This window comes from Diospyros lotus, chromosome 6, assembly GCF_014633365.1.
Source record: "Diospyros lotus cultivar Yz01 chromosome 6, ASM1463336v1, whole genome shotgun sequence".
NCBI classification, from domain to species: domain Eukaryota; kingdom Viridiplantae; phylum Streptophyta; class Magnoliopsida; order Ericales; family Ebenaceae; genus Diospyros; species Diospyros lotus.
The window spans coordinates 6,212,129-6,229,242 of NC_068343.1; the positions used below are offsets into that span (position 1 = coordinate 6,212,129).

At 36.6% G+C, this 17,114-nt stretch overlaps 2 protein-coding genes across 4 annotated transcripts; both read left to right on the forward strand.

Annotated features, from left to right (window-relative positions):
* Positions 1-1,344: 1,344 nt before the first annotated feature.
* LOC127804226 (uncharacterized) lies at positions 1,345-8,170 on the forward strand. 2 transcript variants are annotated; one of them, XM_052341040.1, is made up of 11 exons: positions 1,345-1,893; positions 2,106-2,292; positions 2,433-2,566; positions 2,665-2,777; positions 2,905-3,028; positions 3,735-3,884; positions 4,022-4,177; positions 5,144-5,223; positions 5,311-5,360; positions 6,896-6,939; positions 7,952-8,170. In XM_052341040.1, the coding sequence occupies exons 1-10, from the start codon at positions 1,495-1,497 to the stop codon at positions 6,907-6,909; spliced, it is 1,407 nt and encodes a 468-aa protein (XP_052197000.1). In that variant the 5' UTR covers positions 1,345-1,494; the 3' UTR covers positions 6,910-6,939; positions 7,952-8,170. The 2 variants fall into 2 exon arrangements, with proteins under 2 accessions (XP_052197000.1, XP_052196998.1); XM_052341038.1 differs by lacking the exon at positions 6,896-6,939 and having other exon boundaries at positions 1,346-1,893.
* Positions 8,171-8,682: 512 nt separating this feature from the next.
* LOC127804225 (protein CROWDED NUCLEI 4) lies at positions 8,683-15,403 on the forward strand. Of its 2 annotated transcripts, none has more exons than XM_052341036.1 (7): positions 8,683-9,152; positions 9,645-9,854; positions 9,940-10,193; positions 10,854-11,124; positions 11,255-11,338; positions 11,556-13,175; positions 14,903-15,403. In XM_052341036.1, exons 1-7 carry the CDS (start codon positions 8,964-8,966, stop codon positions 15,032-15,034), a joined length of 2,760 nt encoding a protein of 919 aa, XP_052196996.1. In that variant the 5' UTR covers positions 8,683-8,963; the 3' UTR covers positions 15,035-15,403. The 2 variants fall into 2 exon arrangements, with proteins under 2 accessions (XP_052196996.1, XP_052196997.1); XM_052341037.1 differs by lacking the exon at positions 14,903-15,403 and adding an exon at positions 13,513-14,037.
* The last annotated feature ends 1,711 nt before the right edge of the window (positions 15,404-17,114 follow it).

Genomic DNA, 17,114 nt, shown 5'->3' on the forward strand with positions numbered 1-17,114 from the left:
CCAACTAAAGCCCAATCTAATCATCGTATGATTGTCCTTTCTTGATCTCTTTTATCGTTTTCTTTCTTTTGATGCTTCGCAATATCAGATCAACACGGACATGACTTGTTAAACATGGGATTCAATGTACCGACGATGCAGCAATCATCCCCTTTTTGACGCCCGCCCATGTTTCCACCTTTCCTTTGTCTGTATATGTATATGTTCGATCGTGCCATACCCATACAGCCAATTTATCGTGAGGCTGTTATTTCACCTTATTTTGGTAATATTTTTTTTATTAAAGTTTTGTTATAATATTATTATTATTTTATTGGGATAGTCATTTTGAGAGTTATAGCTATTGGACTAATCCACTTTATACTAATACATCAAATCATGTCTACCTCTCATTAGCTGAGAAATTTATTCTATTATTTTTTTTTACTGAAGCCATAACACGAGCTCAATTAAAATAGCCAGATGCCCAACTAATGGGAGATTCCAATTCTTCGTAGTTTTCGGCTTTTAATTTTTGACTAAATTCTATTTTTTTGTCCGACTTGAATTATTGGTACAAAACTTATTCATGGTTTAATTTTTTTTGGAAAATTTTACTAACTTATATATATTTTTGTTATTTTTAAAATATATCTACAGTGGCAATAACTGAGATAATGATTATCCTTAGACTTTGATAAATGCATCGTATTTTTAAATAATATATTTTTTTAATTTTATAATAATTTTATTAGAACGGGATACATTTATTATTAATTAATAAAATTATTTAAAAGCTTAAAATTGTATATTGTTTAAGAATTAGATCGATTTATTGAAACATATCTGAGTAATGGTTAATATTTTTAAGAAAAAAAATTTAAAAAGTTTTCGAGATATTTTTTAACCATTCATAATTTTTGTATAAATAACCAAAGTCGATGTCTAATTTTTCTACTGCACTCCTGAAGATTAAGAATATTTAATATACTTTAATTAATGTATTATACCTCAATTATCTAGTTTTACTTGATTAATTATCTTGTATTGATTCAAATATATTAAAAATTTCTTATTCCATTCACTTGAGATTGAAAAATTGGGTTAATGTTAACTGTTATTTATGATTTTTGATAGAAAAAAAAGTTAAAAATTTTATAATTACAAATAAATTTAAAAAATAATCTTTATAAATTGATGTGATATGTATAACTTTATATTAATTTTATTTAAAATTAATTATTTAACAAAACTACTATGAATTTGTAAGGATTATAACTTATTTGTGAAATAACATTTAAATTGAATATTTAAAATAAGAAAAGAAAATAGGTGGTCACGTTGGAGGCACGGGGGCAACCAGAGTTGAGATGTCAACCGAACAGGTCGGTGACGGTAACGGTCAAGTGGAATTATCGGCTGTGTCTGTCCGGCGGTTTCACAGTTTAGCTTCGTCGACGAAGCACCAAGCAGCCACTCATACACAGTCATACTGCCTACTGACCAAACTCGGAGATGGCGACGCAGCCGATCACCATCTCTTCGATTGTTATATTCCTGCTCTTCCTCTCCTCATCAGAATCGTTGCCCTTCCGATCCTCCGCCAAATCGGTCCCTCGCTTCCCCAGAAACTTCTGGCGCTCATTCAACAAAGGTCCGTTGACTAGTACGCAGAATCAATACCAATACGAGACTCGGTACTTCGAGCAGCGACTCGATCACTTCAGCTTCGCCGATCTCCCGACGTTCTCCCAGCGCTACCTCATCAACACCGATCACTGGTCAGGCCCAACTCGCATGGGTCCGATCTTTTTCTACTGTGGAAACGAGGGTAACATCGAGTGGTTCGCCGAAAACACCGGTTTCGTCTGGGAACTGGCCCCCCGCTTTGGCGCCATGGTCATCTTCCCTGAGGTAAGATCATAAAAAGAATTTTATCGAGTGCATTTGTTTGGTCTAGGGTTCCCAGACCAGACAAATTGATTGCGCTAATTTTATTTCTCAATGTTTCAATTCAAGCCGTGCCTATTTATTTAGTCGTTTACGTTGTTAGAAGTTGCAGAGATGATTTTTGCCGTTAGTTACTCTGGGGTGTACTTCATATGACTTGGGAATTTTATTGGCAGCATCGGTACTATGGTGGGTCAATGCCCTATGGAAGTGGAGAGGAGGCATATAGGAATGCTACTACTTTATCGCATTTGACAGCCGAGCAAGCGATTGCTGATTTTGCCGTGTTGCTTACTGACCTGAAGCGGAATTTGTCCGCTCAGGCTTCCCCTGTAGTGTTATTTGGTGGTTCATATGGTGGAAGTAAGACACTATTCCCTCGTATTTTAGTTGTACAGAGGACGAACTCAAAATAGTTCCTTTTCCCCCCTTCTTTTTCTGTCCACTTGCGTACAACAGAGGGGTGTGGTATATTTTGAATGTTTGTCTCGTGAATGGAACAGTGTTGGCAGCATGGATGAGACTCAAATATCCACATGTGGCGATCGGTGCACTTGCTTCTTCAGCACCAATTTTACAATTTGAAGATATTGTACCTCCGGAAACATTTTATGACATTGTATCAAATAGTTTCAGAGTCTGTTCTCTTCAAACCTTATCCTGGTCCTTTTTATCTTCTTTTGAATTGTGTGCAAATCTTCTGCATTTGAGACTGCTTTGCTGTTACCTGGACAGCGTGAAAGTAATAGCTGCTTCAACACTATAAAAGAGTCTTGGAATGTAATTGTACTTGAGAGTCAGAAAAATGATGGCCTTCTGGAACTTACCAAGACTTTCCACTTTTGTCAGTAAGAACATGCTCAAGCAGTTTTGATTGTCAATCCCATATTAATGGGCATGCTCTTGCTATACCAATGTCAAATTGTTTTCTATTCTCTGTTGATCAACACTGATCCTGTAGAAAATGAATGGCAGGAAACTTGGAAGCGCAGATGACCTTCTTGACTGGTTGGATTCGGCTTATAGTTATTTGGCAATGGTGAACTATCCATATCCAGCAAACTTTATGATGCCTTTACCAGGAAACCCTATAAAAGAGGTTAGTTGGGGCATACAGAAACTTTATGATGCCTTGGTAGCTATGGTAAGGTTGCTTGTTTTTTACTAGAAGGTCACTAGTTCAAGTTCTGGAATCAGCCTCTTTACATAAAAAACAAGGGGAGAGTTGGGTCCAGTTATAACCCTTTCCCCAACCCTCACAAAGCGGGGAGCACCATGCACTAAGTACACCCTATTTTGGTACTATGATTATGCACTTGATACTAGTCATCCTAAGAAGGGCAAGAACTCGATACAGGGCCCTATCTACTTTATATTATACAGTGATGCTTACTGGTAATTGAGGCTGGTCTAATTGACACCATGGAAAAAGTTTGAGTTTCTTGTGCATGTATTTGATTTGTCATTATTACTGCTCTTATCTCTAAGAAAAACTTATTTTGTAAAGATAGCTGAACTTGATCAGTAGGGGCCAAGTTAAATTAACGTGAATTTTAGGGGGGGGTTGTTCCATATACTATTTCTGTTAGCAGTATGTTTTGTTTTTGTTTCTTTTTTATTTTTATTGGGGGGTGGGGGGATGTTACCCACTCCCTGGTTAAATCACTAAGCGAAAAGGCAATTCTTACTGGCCAGTATTTAGCATTTCTTAGCATATCTCTTGTTCATCCACCTGAGCGGAAAGTGCTTATATCCAATTCCTACTACATATTTATTCACCATCACTCTTTTTTTTTTTTTTCTAGGTTTGCAGAAAGATTGACAATTGTCCTGAGGGAACTAGCATTCTGGAGCGTATATTTGAAGGAGTAAATGTGTATTACAATTACACTGGAGAAGTCGACTGCTTTCAGCTGGATGATGACCCACATGGCTTGGATGGTTGGAACTGGCAGGTCTACAAATTCTGTGATATCCATATAAACCCTCTAATCAAATGAGAAGTGGTTTTTAATTATGGTGTGAAAAAATTTTGCTCACACAGGTCACATTGATCCAAAATATTTTAGTTTCGTCTCTTTTTCATTTGCAGGCTTGCACTGAGATGGTTATGCCAATGTCTAGCAGTCAACAGACTAGCATGTTTCCAACTTTTGACTATAACTACACTTCTTATGAAGAGGACTGCTGGAAGATATTCCGTGTCAAACCAAGGCCTAACTGGATAACCATAGAATTTGGTGGACATGTAAGAGAATAGTGGTTTATGGGTTTCTAAGTGGTTTGGAATTTTGCATGTATTGTGATTAATTAACAATATTTTTTTCTTATCATCTATTACCACCAAGGTCCCTGCATTCTACTGACATCTATGCTAAACCTAGCTGTTATGACTCAAGGTTCCTGTGTGAGGCAACCTTCACAATATCCTTTTTTTTACTTTTTCTATTTCTCTTTAATTAGGTGATATGATATGAGTTTTATGAGCCTTACAGAAGATAAGGTTATAGATAGAATGATTAATGAGTTAGGATTCATGTAGTCGACCCCACATAATAAGATATGGATTATAGTTAGTTTCTATGTTGGGTCAATAAAAATAAAAGAATCATTTATTAAACAAAAGAGTTGATAGAAAGTGAAGATGGCTTATTTCTTCCTTCATATTGAAAAAAAAGAAGAAAAATTGTAACATAAATACTTTTCCACTTGAATTCTTGATACTTAACCTCCTTCTATAGCTTATAATTTCATACTAGTAACAATTATCTGTTTCGGAATCAACTTTCAGTTTGGATTAATTTTGGTTCTAGTTAATGAGGATAGGAAATTTTATGTGCAGGATGTCATTTATTCCCTAAATGGAATTGATTGGTAAATTTTATTTGAGGTGATGTCTCAGGACATACTTTTTAGAATCAGAGACAGTCTAGGAGCAATAATGTCTTCATTGGTTAAATTATAATATCCAGTTCCTATCGGCTATACTTTATTTACCAGTTTATAAAGCCCTTTCTGAACCCAAGAGGAGAGAGAGGAGGGGGGGCAGGGAGTAACCATTTGTGCTGCTGTTTAGCAGTGACTTTTATATTTTTGTAGTTCCTCATCATTGAGGTTGCCTTTAATCTTGTATTGTATTCCTCATCATGCATGGATATTTAAGATTCTTGAATCCTGTACTTTGAGCTTGATGTTTTGTGCTTTCCACGTGAAGGATTTTAAGACTGCCTTAAAAAAGTTTGGGAGCAACATCATTTTCTCAAATGGCCTATTGGATCCTTGGAGTGGTGGCAGGTAGTCTCTTGGTTGTTTATGTGATAATAGTGCCGTCAAAATAGTTATCATGTAGGTTTTCATCATGATGTGAAATTTCTGTTGCAGTGTTCTGGAGGATGTATCTGAAAGTATCATTGCTCTTGTCACAGAAAGAGGTAATTCTAGAATAATGCCATCTTTCTCTGGAATTGCATTTTCATCTTCTCTCTTATCAATTGTTTATGATATATAATGGTATCATAAAAGAGAAGCTCCATAAAGGAGGTAATCCCTGAGCATATTAAGAGCAAAAAAGAAAAAGGAAAACCTATATATTTACAAAGGAAGCAAATAAGACGAACAGGAAGCTTTATGTTTATAAACCCATCTAGGAAGTGAATAAAAGAAGAAAGGATAGGAGAACACCTTTCATTGGCCGCAAAGAATGAGGAAACAAAAAATAATCTCTTAAAAGTAAATCCTATAAACCCTTAAGGCCTACTATTTTCTTGCACTGCAAAAATTACATAAGAAAATAAAACAGAAGTGACCAGTCAAGTATACCGCCTGATTAACTCCTTTCCTGCAAAAGCATGAAGTTCAAAGATTATTTCTAGTTTCTATGGTGCATCATATTGAAGTCCTTAATCTTGGCATGTCCATGGGAACTGTATGCTGTATGATATTTTAAACAAAATACTCTTTACTTTTCAAAAATGTATTTGGAATTAACTAACTTGATATGGAAAATGCCTAGCAGGCAAACAGTGGAAACTATATATTCGTTGAGGCGCTTGATAGAAAGGGTATAGAGATAAACAAAATGATTTACATATGGTGTTCACAGCTTATGACACTGTTTGTAGAGAAGTCTTATGATGGATTTTAGAGAAGAAATGAGTTTGAATTGCTTATATATAGGTTATTAGAAACATGTATGGAGCAAAAACTCACGTCAAAACTTGTGGGGAGATATTGATATTTTTCTTGTTACAATGGGATTTCATTAAGGATTTGCATTAATTTACCTATTTGGTCTAGTAATTGATGAACTCACTAAATATATCCTGACAGGGGTGCCATTGTGTATGCTCTGTGAAGATGACATTGTGTTGGTATCTGAGACAAAAGAAGGCATGAATACTATATTTAGATATGGAAGAACACTTTAGAATCTAAAGGTTTTATGCTAAGTAGGCTGAAAGCCAAATGCATGGAATCTAAATTTAGTAAAATAAAAATGTGGACGATGTTTGGTAAAACTAGAAGATTAAGTCGTACTAAGAAAAGATTAGCTTAAATATCTTTGGTAATGCTAACCATTGCCCTTAAGATGCAATAAAGATAGTTTTGTTCAATTAGTTCCATTGGCACCTTCCACCGCAGTATTAAGACAATCAAAGTGAATGCAAGCATAAGAATCTTGATCTATGGGTGGTGCATCCATATCTGGATCATGGCCTAACTTTTAATTCATTTTGGAATGTGTAACTTCTCATATTGCTGGTAGCCGAATGTTTTGCTGTATGCCTCTCATTTGTTATGCATTTTCTTTATTGCATAATATACATCATTCATTCATTTATAATGCTATTCTTCTGTTCTTCCATTCATCATGCTCTTGTTGTCCACATTTATCAATATATTGGATAATATTGTTGATTAATGGAAATTTAGTAACTCTTTGGTTGTTCATTGGGCCTATCCTCAGCATACTGTATTTGAGGTGTTGTTCATCCAACTATCTTTATAAAGGTTAGTTAGCCACTGGCCATATATTCAAATTCAATTCAGTGTATAACCATGTGAAAAATGTTTCATCTATTAACTGGTTCTTCAACTAGCTTTGCGTTCTCCTGACTCCCATGGTCTAACCCTTCAGTGACTTCCATTTCCATGCGATAAAAAAAAAAAAAAAAAAAGAACTTTCATTTCCATGCTATTCCTAATTATCAGTCCTACATGTAATTATTAAAAATTTGGCTTAGAATTTGGGTGCAGAGCATTTAAGAGCTTGTGTGGCCAACCAAATGGGTTGTCCAGTTTGGTGAGCAACTTGCTAAATGTCTTTACCTAGTAGTTCAGTTTTGCAATTTGTATTATCCCAGCAAACCTAGGTTTTTGGTTTTTGTCAAGAAAAAAACATATGGATCTAGTTTGTGTTGAAGTGAATATGGACTATGCCGTCAAAGGCCAAGATTAGTGATGCTGCTATTAGGATTAGCTGTACAGGTGGCAAAAGTTAACTGGTATTTGTTGACTGAGAGAATCATTCCTTGTTTTTCTCGGTTCACATATTCTATTTGGGGAATTTTTTTGAAGATGATTTGATATATAGAAATTAGGGATTGATTGATTGTGCGTATACATATATGCAAAAATAGGAGATCGACTGTGTCTTTGGTATATGAGCTTCTTCGTTGTTATTAGCTTTGTGAACTCTATGCAGCCATACTATTTGGGTCTTCATCATGGCAGTTAGATGATTGGTTTGGATGACATGGCTGTTTTTTTCCCCCTTCTTGATAGGCCGCTAGAACTAGAAAATATAGAGGAAATGACTAAGAAATGAGCCAGAAACTAAATAGGAATCTTATAAAAGATGACTTGTGCAGTAAGTAGTAGGCCATCAACGTACACAGTGCAGCTTTCCTGAAAATTTATTTTCTGGTACAAGGTTTTGAAAATACTTGTTGCTGGTAATTTAGCCCAGCAAGTCTTGTACTGCTGAGAGAGATTCACTTGGTCGTTTCCCTCACCTCCTCAGGTGCTCATCACCTGGATTTGCGAGCAGCAACTGCGGAGGATCCTGACTGGTTACTGGAGCAGAGGGCATCTGAAATCAAGCTGATCGAGGACTGGCTAAGTGACGCCTACCGGAAAAAGAAGGAATTTTCCGACCTATAGAGCTTTTTTTTTTTTTATATATTTTTTAAATGTTTTGTACGAACATGGCCTTCTGTGAATGACAGATTAATTAATTTCACCGCTTTGGCGTTAAATAATGTTGGTTGGTTGGGACTTTGCAATGTCAAGGGTTGTAAATAAAATTTGAACGAGGAGGAGTATATTTATATTTATATATTATAATGGAGGAGAGGGAGAGACTAGAGAGCATTGTACATGTCCACTTGTACTCTTTTTTTTAACAAAAAGTAAAAAACTTTCTAATAATCTTATTCGGTTCCGTTGATTTTGGTCACAGCGAAGCTCTTGCTGCCTCATTCTTGCTCAACAAAGCAAGAAGTTTTAACTGCCAAATTGGAGTTCGATTGCAAACGCATGCCCCCCCCCCCCCCCCCCCAAAAAAAAAAAAAAAAAAAAAGAGAAAAAAAAGATCTTTTAGATTTTTAGGCATCAGTCAAGTCGATCTTTATTTAACCCTTGGGAAGTTGAGACATGAGAACCAGGGCGGAGAAAAGAGAGCAAAGTCGATACGACGTCGTTGGCCAGCATCGTGTTTTTTAATTACGCAATGGTGGAAGCCGAGTTCAAATTCAATTGCGCTCCCTGTGTGTCTCTCTTCTTCTCTCACTTGGGGGGTGGGTGGGGGTGTCAAAGAAAGAAGAAAGAAAGAAGTAGAGAGAGTGAGAGAGATGCGAAAGTAAAAGAAAAAAAAGGTTCGGGGACGAGAATAAAGAAGTGTGAGAGAGTGGAGAGGAGGAGTTTCCACTTTCTGGCTGGGACAGATCAGAACTCCCACAAATACAAACCCATATAGAAAGTCTCCCAAAGCTTGGAGGAGAATCTAGGGTTTCTTGATCATCCGTCGGGAACTCATGGCCAGTCCTCCTCTCTCGGCCCGCTTGCCCATCACTCCATCCACACCTGCCTCCGGCGCTTTGCGGACCCCTCTCTCCGACGACGCAATCTGGAAACGCCTCCGAGACGCCGGCTTCGATGAGGACTCCATCAAACGCCGGGACAAAGCTGCTCTCATCGCCTATATTGCCAAGCTTGAATCTGAGGTCTCTCAATTTCCCTCCTGCTTCTTCTTTCGCAATTGATTGACTGCTTGCCAGTAAACTAGCACATTGACTTCTATATTCGAATTCTTTTTGTCTTTTTTGCTGCCTTTTGTTGTCGGAATGCTAATGGTTTGGAGGTTTAATTGTTTCTTGACTCTCTATTGGGCCCCTTGCTTTTGATAAAACGTACTGCTTTAGTTAATTTTACTGTTTGTTCGCATCCCCTTGGCGTGTTACATACAGTTTTGCTTTTATCACTGATATTTTGGAAAAAGGGTAAATTAGCAGGAATCACATGTCATTCTGGAGTATGGCTGTTAATAACCTCAAATGATTAAACATGTTTCCATGCACTAGCCAATTTGTTTGGTTAGTGAATGTGAATTGCTTGGAAGTTTTATGAATCCTTAGCAATTTCCCAATAGGACTTAGTTTCATGGTGGTTTTTGTTTTCATAGCTAACCGTGTATGGGCCATCACAATTTGTTGTAGATCTATAACCATCAACACCACATGGGTCTTCTCATTTTGGAAAAGAAGCAATTGGTTTCAAAATATGAGGAAATTAAAGCCTCTGCTGAATCCACTGAATTAATGTATAAGCGGGAGCAAGCTGCACGTGCATCTGCTCTAGCTGAAGCCAGGAAGCGGGAGGAGAATCTGAGGAAGACTCTTGGAATTGAAAAAGAGTGTATTGCTAATGTATGCCTGTCCAAATAGTCCTTCCACAAGTTCCATGTGTGTTCTGTATTACCTTTGTTTCTAATTTAGTTTCCTCCCCCCCTAGATTGAGAAGGCATTGCATGAGATGCGTGCAGAATGTGCTGAAGCAAAAGTTGCAGCTGATAGTAAACTTTCTGAGGCACGAAATATGGTAGAAGATGCTCAGAAGAAGTTTTCTGATGCTGAGGAAAAGCTGCGTGCAGCAGAGTCTTTAGAAGTAGAAGCCAACCGGTATCGCCGAGCTGCTGAAAGGAAGTTACATGAAGTGGAAGCACGCGAAGATGATCTCAGGAGGCGTATGATTTCATTCAAAGCAGAGTATGCCTTTTTATAACCCCCCTGTCTCCTAATTATATCACTTTTGCTAAAGTTGCCCACATCGCTTCCCTTGTTCTGTTTGGTTTGGCCAATACATTTGTGGCTTATTAAAAATGGAGGCCTGACATTTCAAGATAGCTGCCAGACACTTGCAAAGGTACAAAATAATATAATAACAACAATCACAAGCCTTCCCATCAGGTGGGGAACGGGACAAAATAAAACAATGGAAAAATAATTAAAACTAAACATTACATATATAAAGAAAAAGAAAAGACAAAACTGACTAGAACATAGAGATGAATGGAAGGCATAGCAGACCTGAATCCTTCTAGTTCAGATGAACAACACATGTTGTCATTATTGAGTGGAAGTCCTCTGTTTGTATCCATTTTCCCTGAAGTACACTTAAAACTGTCCATTAGAGTGTTGCTGTCATTAATTGCTATAACTTGTTCTCTTTCTACCATACATGTGTCAGGGATTTGGTTGCAAAGTTTTTATGTTTTAAATGGTTTCACTAACTACTGAATTCGGTTTACTCATTTTGATGTCTTATTTACTCATTTTGATGTGTTAATGTCGGTTTTCCTGTGCAAGTAAAATGGTTGTCCTTTTTTTCTGAATTGTATGTATTTCTGTGCACTCTAAATGGTTCAGATGTGATGCTAAAGAGAAGGATGTCCTTCTTGAGAGGCAGTCTTTACTTGAGAGGAAGAAAACTTTGCAGCAATCGCAAGATGGATTATTCGAAGGACAATCTTTACTGAACCAAAGGGAGCAATACATTTTGAATAGATCTCAAGAATTAGATCAACTTGAGAAATCGATTGAGTCATCAAAAGCAAGCATTGAGAAAGAAGTTCAAACACTAAATGAGGAGAGAACCACTTTGGAACAGAACGTAGCGTCTTTGTCAGCAAGGGAAGAGGTATTTGTACTAAAGTTTCTTCTGATATTTCTTTCTGTCTGAAATAACATTAGGTGTAAGTTTTTTTATTGAATTACTATTTTTATTTTATGGACTGTATTGAATTAACATTTTTTTTAATCTCCCACAGGCTGTTATCAAGAGGGAATGTGAGCTGAGAAAGAGAGAAGAAGAGCTTCTTGTTCTACAGGAAAAAATTACCAGCGAGGAATCTGTGAGTTTGTTTTTCTCTTTACTGTCAGTTTCCTTCATGCTAGTTGAAATATTATATATTCAGTGCAAATCCAGTTGTGATTAGCTGATTGCTGGTGTTCTTGAATCCTCTCCGCTGCATCATTATTAAATATTTTATGACAATATCTATTTGTAAAAGTTTAATATGGTTTTATTTACTATGTAATTTTCTTCCTTCATTGTGGTGGACAATGTAGGATGGAATAAAGCAAGTTATGGTTAACCATGAAGCTTCTTTGAGATCAAGGAAGTCTGAATTTGAAGCAGAGTTGGAGATGAAGCAAAAGTTGGTGGAGGAGGACATAGAGACCAAGAGACGTGCTTGGGAATTGAAGGAGATTGACCTTCTTCAACGTGAGGACCTAATCTTGGAAAAAGAACATGACTTGGAGGTGCAATCACGGTTGTCAGCAAATAAGGAGAATGATTTGTCAGAGAGGACAAATTTACTTGATGAGAAGGAGAAAAATATGCTTGCTGCTGAAAGAGAGATTGAAGTGACCAAAGAACTTCTGCAGAAAGAAAAAGAAGTTGTCAACAATTTGAAAATTGATCTTCAGAAGTCTATGGGTTTACTGGAGGACAGAAAGAAGCAAGTTGATCATGCAGAAGAGAAAGTGGAGGCCATGAAAAGTGAAACAAATGATCTACTTGTTCTGGAAATGAGACTTAAAGAAGAAATTTATGCCATTAGAGCCCAGAAGCTGGAGCTTGAGGTTCAGGCAGATGAGTTGAAAACACAGAAAGCAAGGTTTGAAACTGAGTGGGAATTGATTGATGAGAAGAGAGAGGAATTAAGGAAGGAAGCGGAACATGTTGCAGAGGAGAGACTAGCCATTACTAAGTTTCTCAAGGATGAGCGTGATTGCCTTAAATCAGAGAAGGATGCAATATGGGCTCAGTATAAATGTGATGTTGAGTCACTTTCTCGAGACCGGCAAGACTTCATGAGCGAAATTGAGCATGAGCGTTCAGAGTGGTTCAGCAAGATTCAGAAAGAGCGTTCAGATTTCTTGCTGGATATTGAGATGCAGAAGAGGGAGCTAGAAAACTGTATTAAAAACAGGCGTGAAGAAATTGAAAGGTATCTTAGGGAAAGAGAGAATGCATTTGAGGAAGAAAAGAAGAAAGAACTTCAGCATATTGCTTCCCTTCGGGAAACAGTGGTGAAAGAAATGGAAGAAGTTAACTTAGAAATGCAAAAGCTTGATACTGAGAGAAGAGAAATCAATTTGGACAGGGAAAGAAGGGACAAGGAATGGTCAGAATTGAATAATTCAATTGAAGAACTTAAGGTGCAAAGACAGAAGTTGGAGAAACAAAGGGAGCTATTGCATGTAGATAGAGAAGAGATTCTGGCTCGGATTGAACAAATGAAGAAGTTGGAGGATTTGAAAGTTCTCCCAGATCGAATAGTTGCATCTGAGATTCAAGAATTGGACCTACATTGTCGGAGGCAAAAAGTTTCTGCAAGAAGTATGAAGCAGCAGACTGCTGTACAACATGCTAAATTGGAGTCAGATAACGAAATCCATGGCATTGAACTTGATCTATCACCTGCAAAGGGATTAGATATTGCTCCTCCTGCCTCTGCTCCTTTCTCTTGGCTTAAACGATGTGCTGATACACTGTTAGAGCACTCACATATTAAAAAGAAAAGGAAGCAGCAAACGGATGTTGATGTAACTGCTGAAAACGAGCTTGCATCGGACCAAATTCTGGAAGGTGACAAAGAAACCACAGTGTATATAGATAAGATAATAACTATTCGAGAAGTAACCTCTGTGGATGGAAGTCGAGTTATCGAGGACAGCCAGGTTAGCAATTATTTTAAAATATCACATTCCACATATGTTTCATATTAAATGAATGATTTTATAGGTGCTATTTACATAATTTAACAGCCTGACTGTTCAATTGCTTGTTATCTTATTCCTGTGGCTGCTCCTCTTTTCATGTTCTTTACATGAGCCTCAACTTGTTCAAACATATTTGTCTCTAATGTTTGCCATAAAGACAAAGAATTCTGACTGGTAGAGTTTTGTGGAAATGCATATTAAGATAAGGTAGAGGAGCTTTAAACATTTCTGTTATACAAATTAAAAATGCCATTTTTTATATTGTAATTGACAATCATTTGAATTTTTTTTATAGGATTGAAATCATCAGTCCCATGGCCAAATGGTTTGATTACTCGTGTGTAAATATTATTTTTCAAGTATGCTTGAAGTTGGAAGCCATGGCTTCTTGTTGTGAACATAGCAGAGGGAACATTGGAGGCTGATATTACATTTCTGAGTGTATGATTACAATTCTATTTGTAGCCTAAAGGTTTTTGTTAGAGCCTTGTGGAAATTGTCTCCGCTTGCAATTTGGTTCGATTGAAGGGTTGCTTTGGAGCAATTGTTTGAAGGTTGTCTGATTGCAACCTGTGGTTCATTGCTCTGGACCAAATCGGCATTCTCTCCAGATGTGGGGATAAGGATGCATGCTTCTATGGCCTCACCAGGCCCCAAATTGCGAGATTCTTGTGCATTGGGTTCCCATAATTTATTACTTTAGATTGATTAAAGATACTTTCATCTTAGTTTTTGACCTCTTCAGTTAGTAAGATGTTATGCTGGTTTGAGCTGCTAATTTGATTTGTACCTCTTTATGCTGTCCGTGACTCCATGTTAAAATTACTTCTTTTTTTTTTTTGGGGGGGGGGGGGGGGGGGGGGAAGAGAGTCATTTTAAAACTACTTTTAACCAGAAGAAAAGGGGCATAAATGAATTACTAGTGTCCAGTTTCTATCAACTTTTTTCATAACATGTACAATCAACTTGTACTTAATGGATGTAATCTATCTTGAAATTAATACTTCATCAAATGGAAAAATTAAAATTGCACTATCTGAGAGGGACAGTCTGAAATTTGGTGTTTGATTTTGTTGGATGTCTGTGACATGCCATGCCAATAACCCCTTCAAATCATTTTATATATCTGTGTAACTTGAACCTGCATTGATGCAGCCAGTTCACATAGAAATTGTGGTTCATACAATTTTTACATTAAAATCATTAGGGTGTTATACTGGAGAAGAGTACGTGACAGGTAAATGCTTGTATTGTGTGAGTTGTCAATATTCTGAGGAGAGCTACATTTAATGGAATATAATAATAAACTTTTAATGGAATGTAAAACTGAGTTTTCTTAATTTGAAATTGAATTGTAACTTTTGCAATGTAGTACTACCTTTGTCTGTTTCATCTCCACATTCGTTGCTTTAAATAGTTGTAATTTGTTGGAATCAGACATTTTGAGTATGCATCTCTTGTCTCCACCTGTTAAATTTTCTTGAAATTTTCAAGGTCAGTTCCTGTTTCCAGATGCCAATGACTCAAAAGTCACAAGAATACCAGAGCACATTAAGAAACTGTTAATTGTTCTCCGTTGGTGTCATGATGTAGCTTTCCTGTTTTTTGTCCGTTGCTCTTCATCTTAACTTATTTATTTCCTTCTAATTAAAGACCAATTATTAATTTCTATTTTATCTCTGTAGTACCAAAAAGAAATCATCTCCAAGGAGAGTGAGGAGAAGATTGAAGATCGTGGCAACTCCAAATCAGATGAAAATGGGAAGGGTGAGCCAAGTACAGTTGGAAGGAGGACAAGGTCCAAACTTAAGTTGTAAAGCTAGTCTAATGGTGTGTTATGGCTGGTGACTTTTGATCAAATCAGCTCAATCATGTAAATGATGATAGATTACATGGTACTTAGCATGACGTCTTTACCTGCGAGGAGCCTTGTACAAAGGCTATTTCGATGGTCTTGTTTTTGTTATTTCAAAAAAAGAAGAGAAAAAATGTTAGGTAGCTCTTGATCTGGTTGTGAGTTTCGAGTAAATATGGAATTAGCAGTGTTTTGGGGTGTTATAACCATGTTTGTAGGGGTGGAGTTTGTTGCATTGACTGTTTGAAGTAGTTGGGTATGCAGTGAATTATATTTGGCTGTGGGCGTATTCGTATTGGCTCAATTAAATTTCCTCGTGACGCGATTCTAACCATTGCACATGCATATTGCTGAACTGCCTGGGAATATGAAAAAGTTGGCGAGTGAAAACTATGTGAAATCAAGCAGCAGCAGCAGCAAGTTTTTGTTTCCGAGATATAGAAACTTGTACTGGATTTGCATAGACGTCTGGTCTGCATGAATATAGGACCAAGACCACACAATCCTGATTCGTGTTCTTTTTTTGGACCCTTGCCATTGTCTAGCAACAGACCAAGCTTCGTCCATCGTCCTCCTAGGCCTCCACCATTTTGGTCTTTGGATATTATTACGTACTAATACTGATTATTGCAAAATGAGCTCCACATGAATGCATTTTCTAATTTCATTATTCTGTTTGGTCATCGTTTGAAACACAAGTGTGTCGGTTAGCTTTATTGATCTCCTCGCCTTCTTAGGCCTCCTATTTTTAGGGGCATAAATCACATCCGTGTACAATTATTCATGGTTCTGGGGTATATGGCCCTTTGTAAGGCTTGGGGGCATAAATTTTTCTTTATTCCACTTCAGATATCTTATTCCGTTTGAGCTAAATTTTAGTGCCCAAATTTAAATTAAGAAATAATTTTCAAGTTTCGAGAAACACTTTAATTTTTTTTTTTTTAAAAAAAGAGTGATGTTAAATTGTTTACTATTTGGACATTATTTAAAATATTTAATTGAAATACTAAAAAAAATCAAAGTATCCTCTTATTTTATCTTTTTCCTTTCTTTCGACAAAACCTTTCTGTAATTGATGGAATAATACTTGGTAAAAATCTCCGGACATCCCCCTCAATCTTCACATTTACCTTTTTTCTATATTTGACTTTAACAAAATTCAGACCTAATTTCTTTTTTCATCTGTTCGCCCACATCTCGATTATGTTGAACTTATATTTGATGTTGTTTTACTTTTGGATCTAGTTCGAATTGGTTTTCTCTACTTGATCACTTTACTTTTTTTTCCATAATTTTTTGACCAACTAAAATAAAAATATAGAAAAATGTCGCGTAGAACACGTTGGGCTTCTTGCATTGGCAATCAAGCCTGATCCCCTAACCAACCCTTCAAAACTTTAGAGGTATCAATTATTTGACTGTTTTACTAAAATAATAATGTAGCATTATGAAATATCTTAATCGTGAACCAGTCTTATTATTTTATTATAAAAAAAACTTAGAATTTAGAAGTCATTAACTACCCAACCCAAATCGAAACCCACCCAATTGTCGCTCATTCTTGGGCCAGACTCACTAAAAGCATAAATGGAGAGGGTGTTTGGCGGCCCGTTTTGATCATTTATAAGTTGTTATTGAAGCTTAAATGTTGTATATCTTATTTTGTTACATGTTTAATAAAAATTAAAAAGTTTAAACGCTGATAAAACTAAACGCTGTTTGAATAGTATTTTAGAAAAGCTCATCCCCACCTTTTCCAAAAACTTTGTTGGGAGTTTATTGCATTGAGCAAGTAATTTATCATTTTACCTTCCTAAAACTTTAATTATTTCTTTCTCTGTCCTTTAAATATTATTGCCTCCACAATTGTTCCTCCCATTTATTTCTTGTCGCCACCTCCATCAGTTCCATCTCGACCACCATTTACAACCCCATCACTATTGTTGTTGTCTCCATCTCCTCCTTCACCATTGCCTCCAACTTTCTTCATTACTATTGCTTTCGTCGTTGTTAGTCATGGTTTCGTTGTTATCATTGTCTCC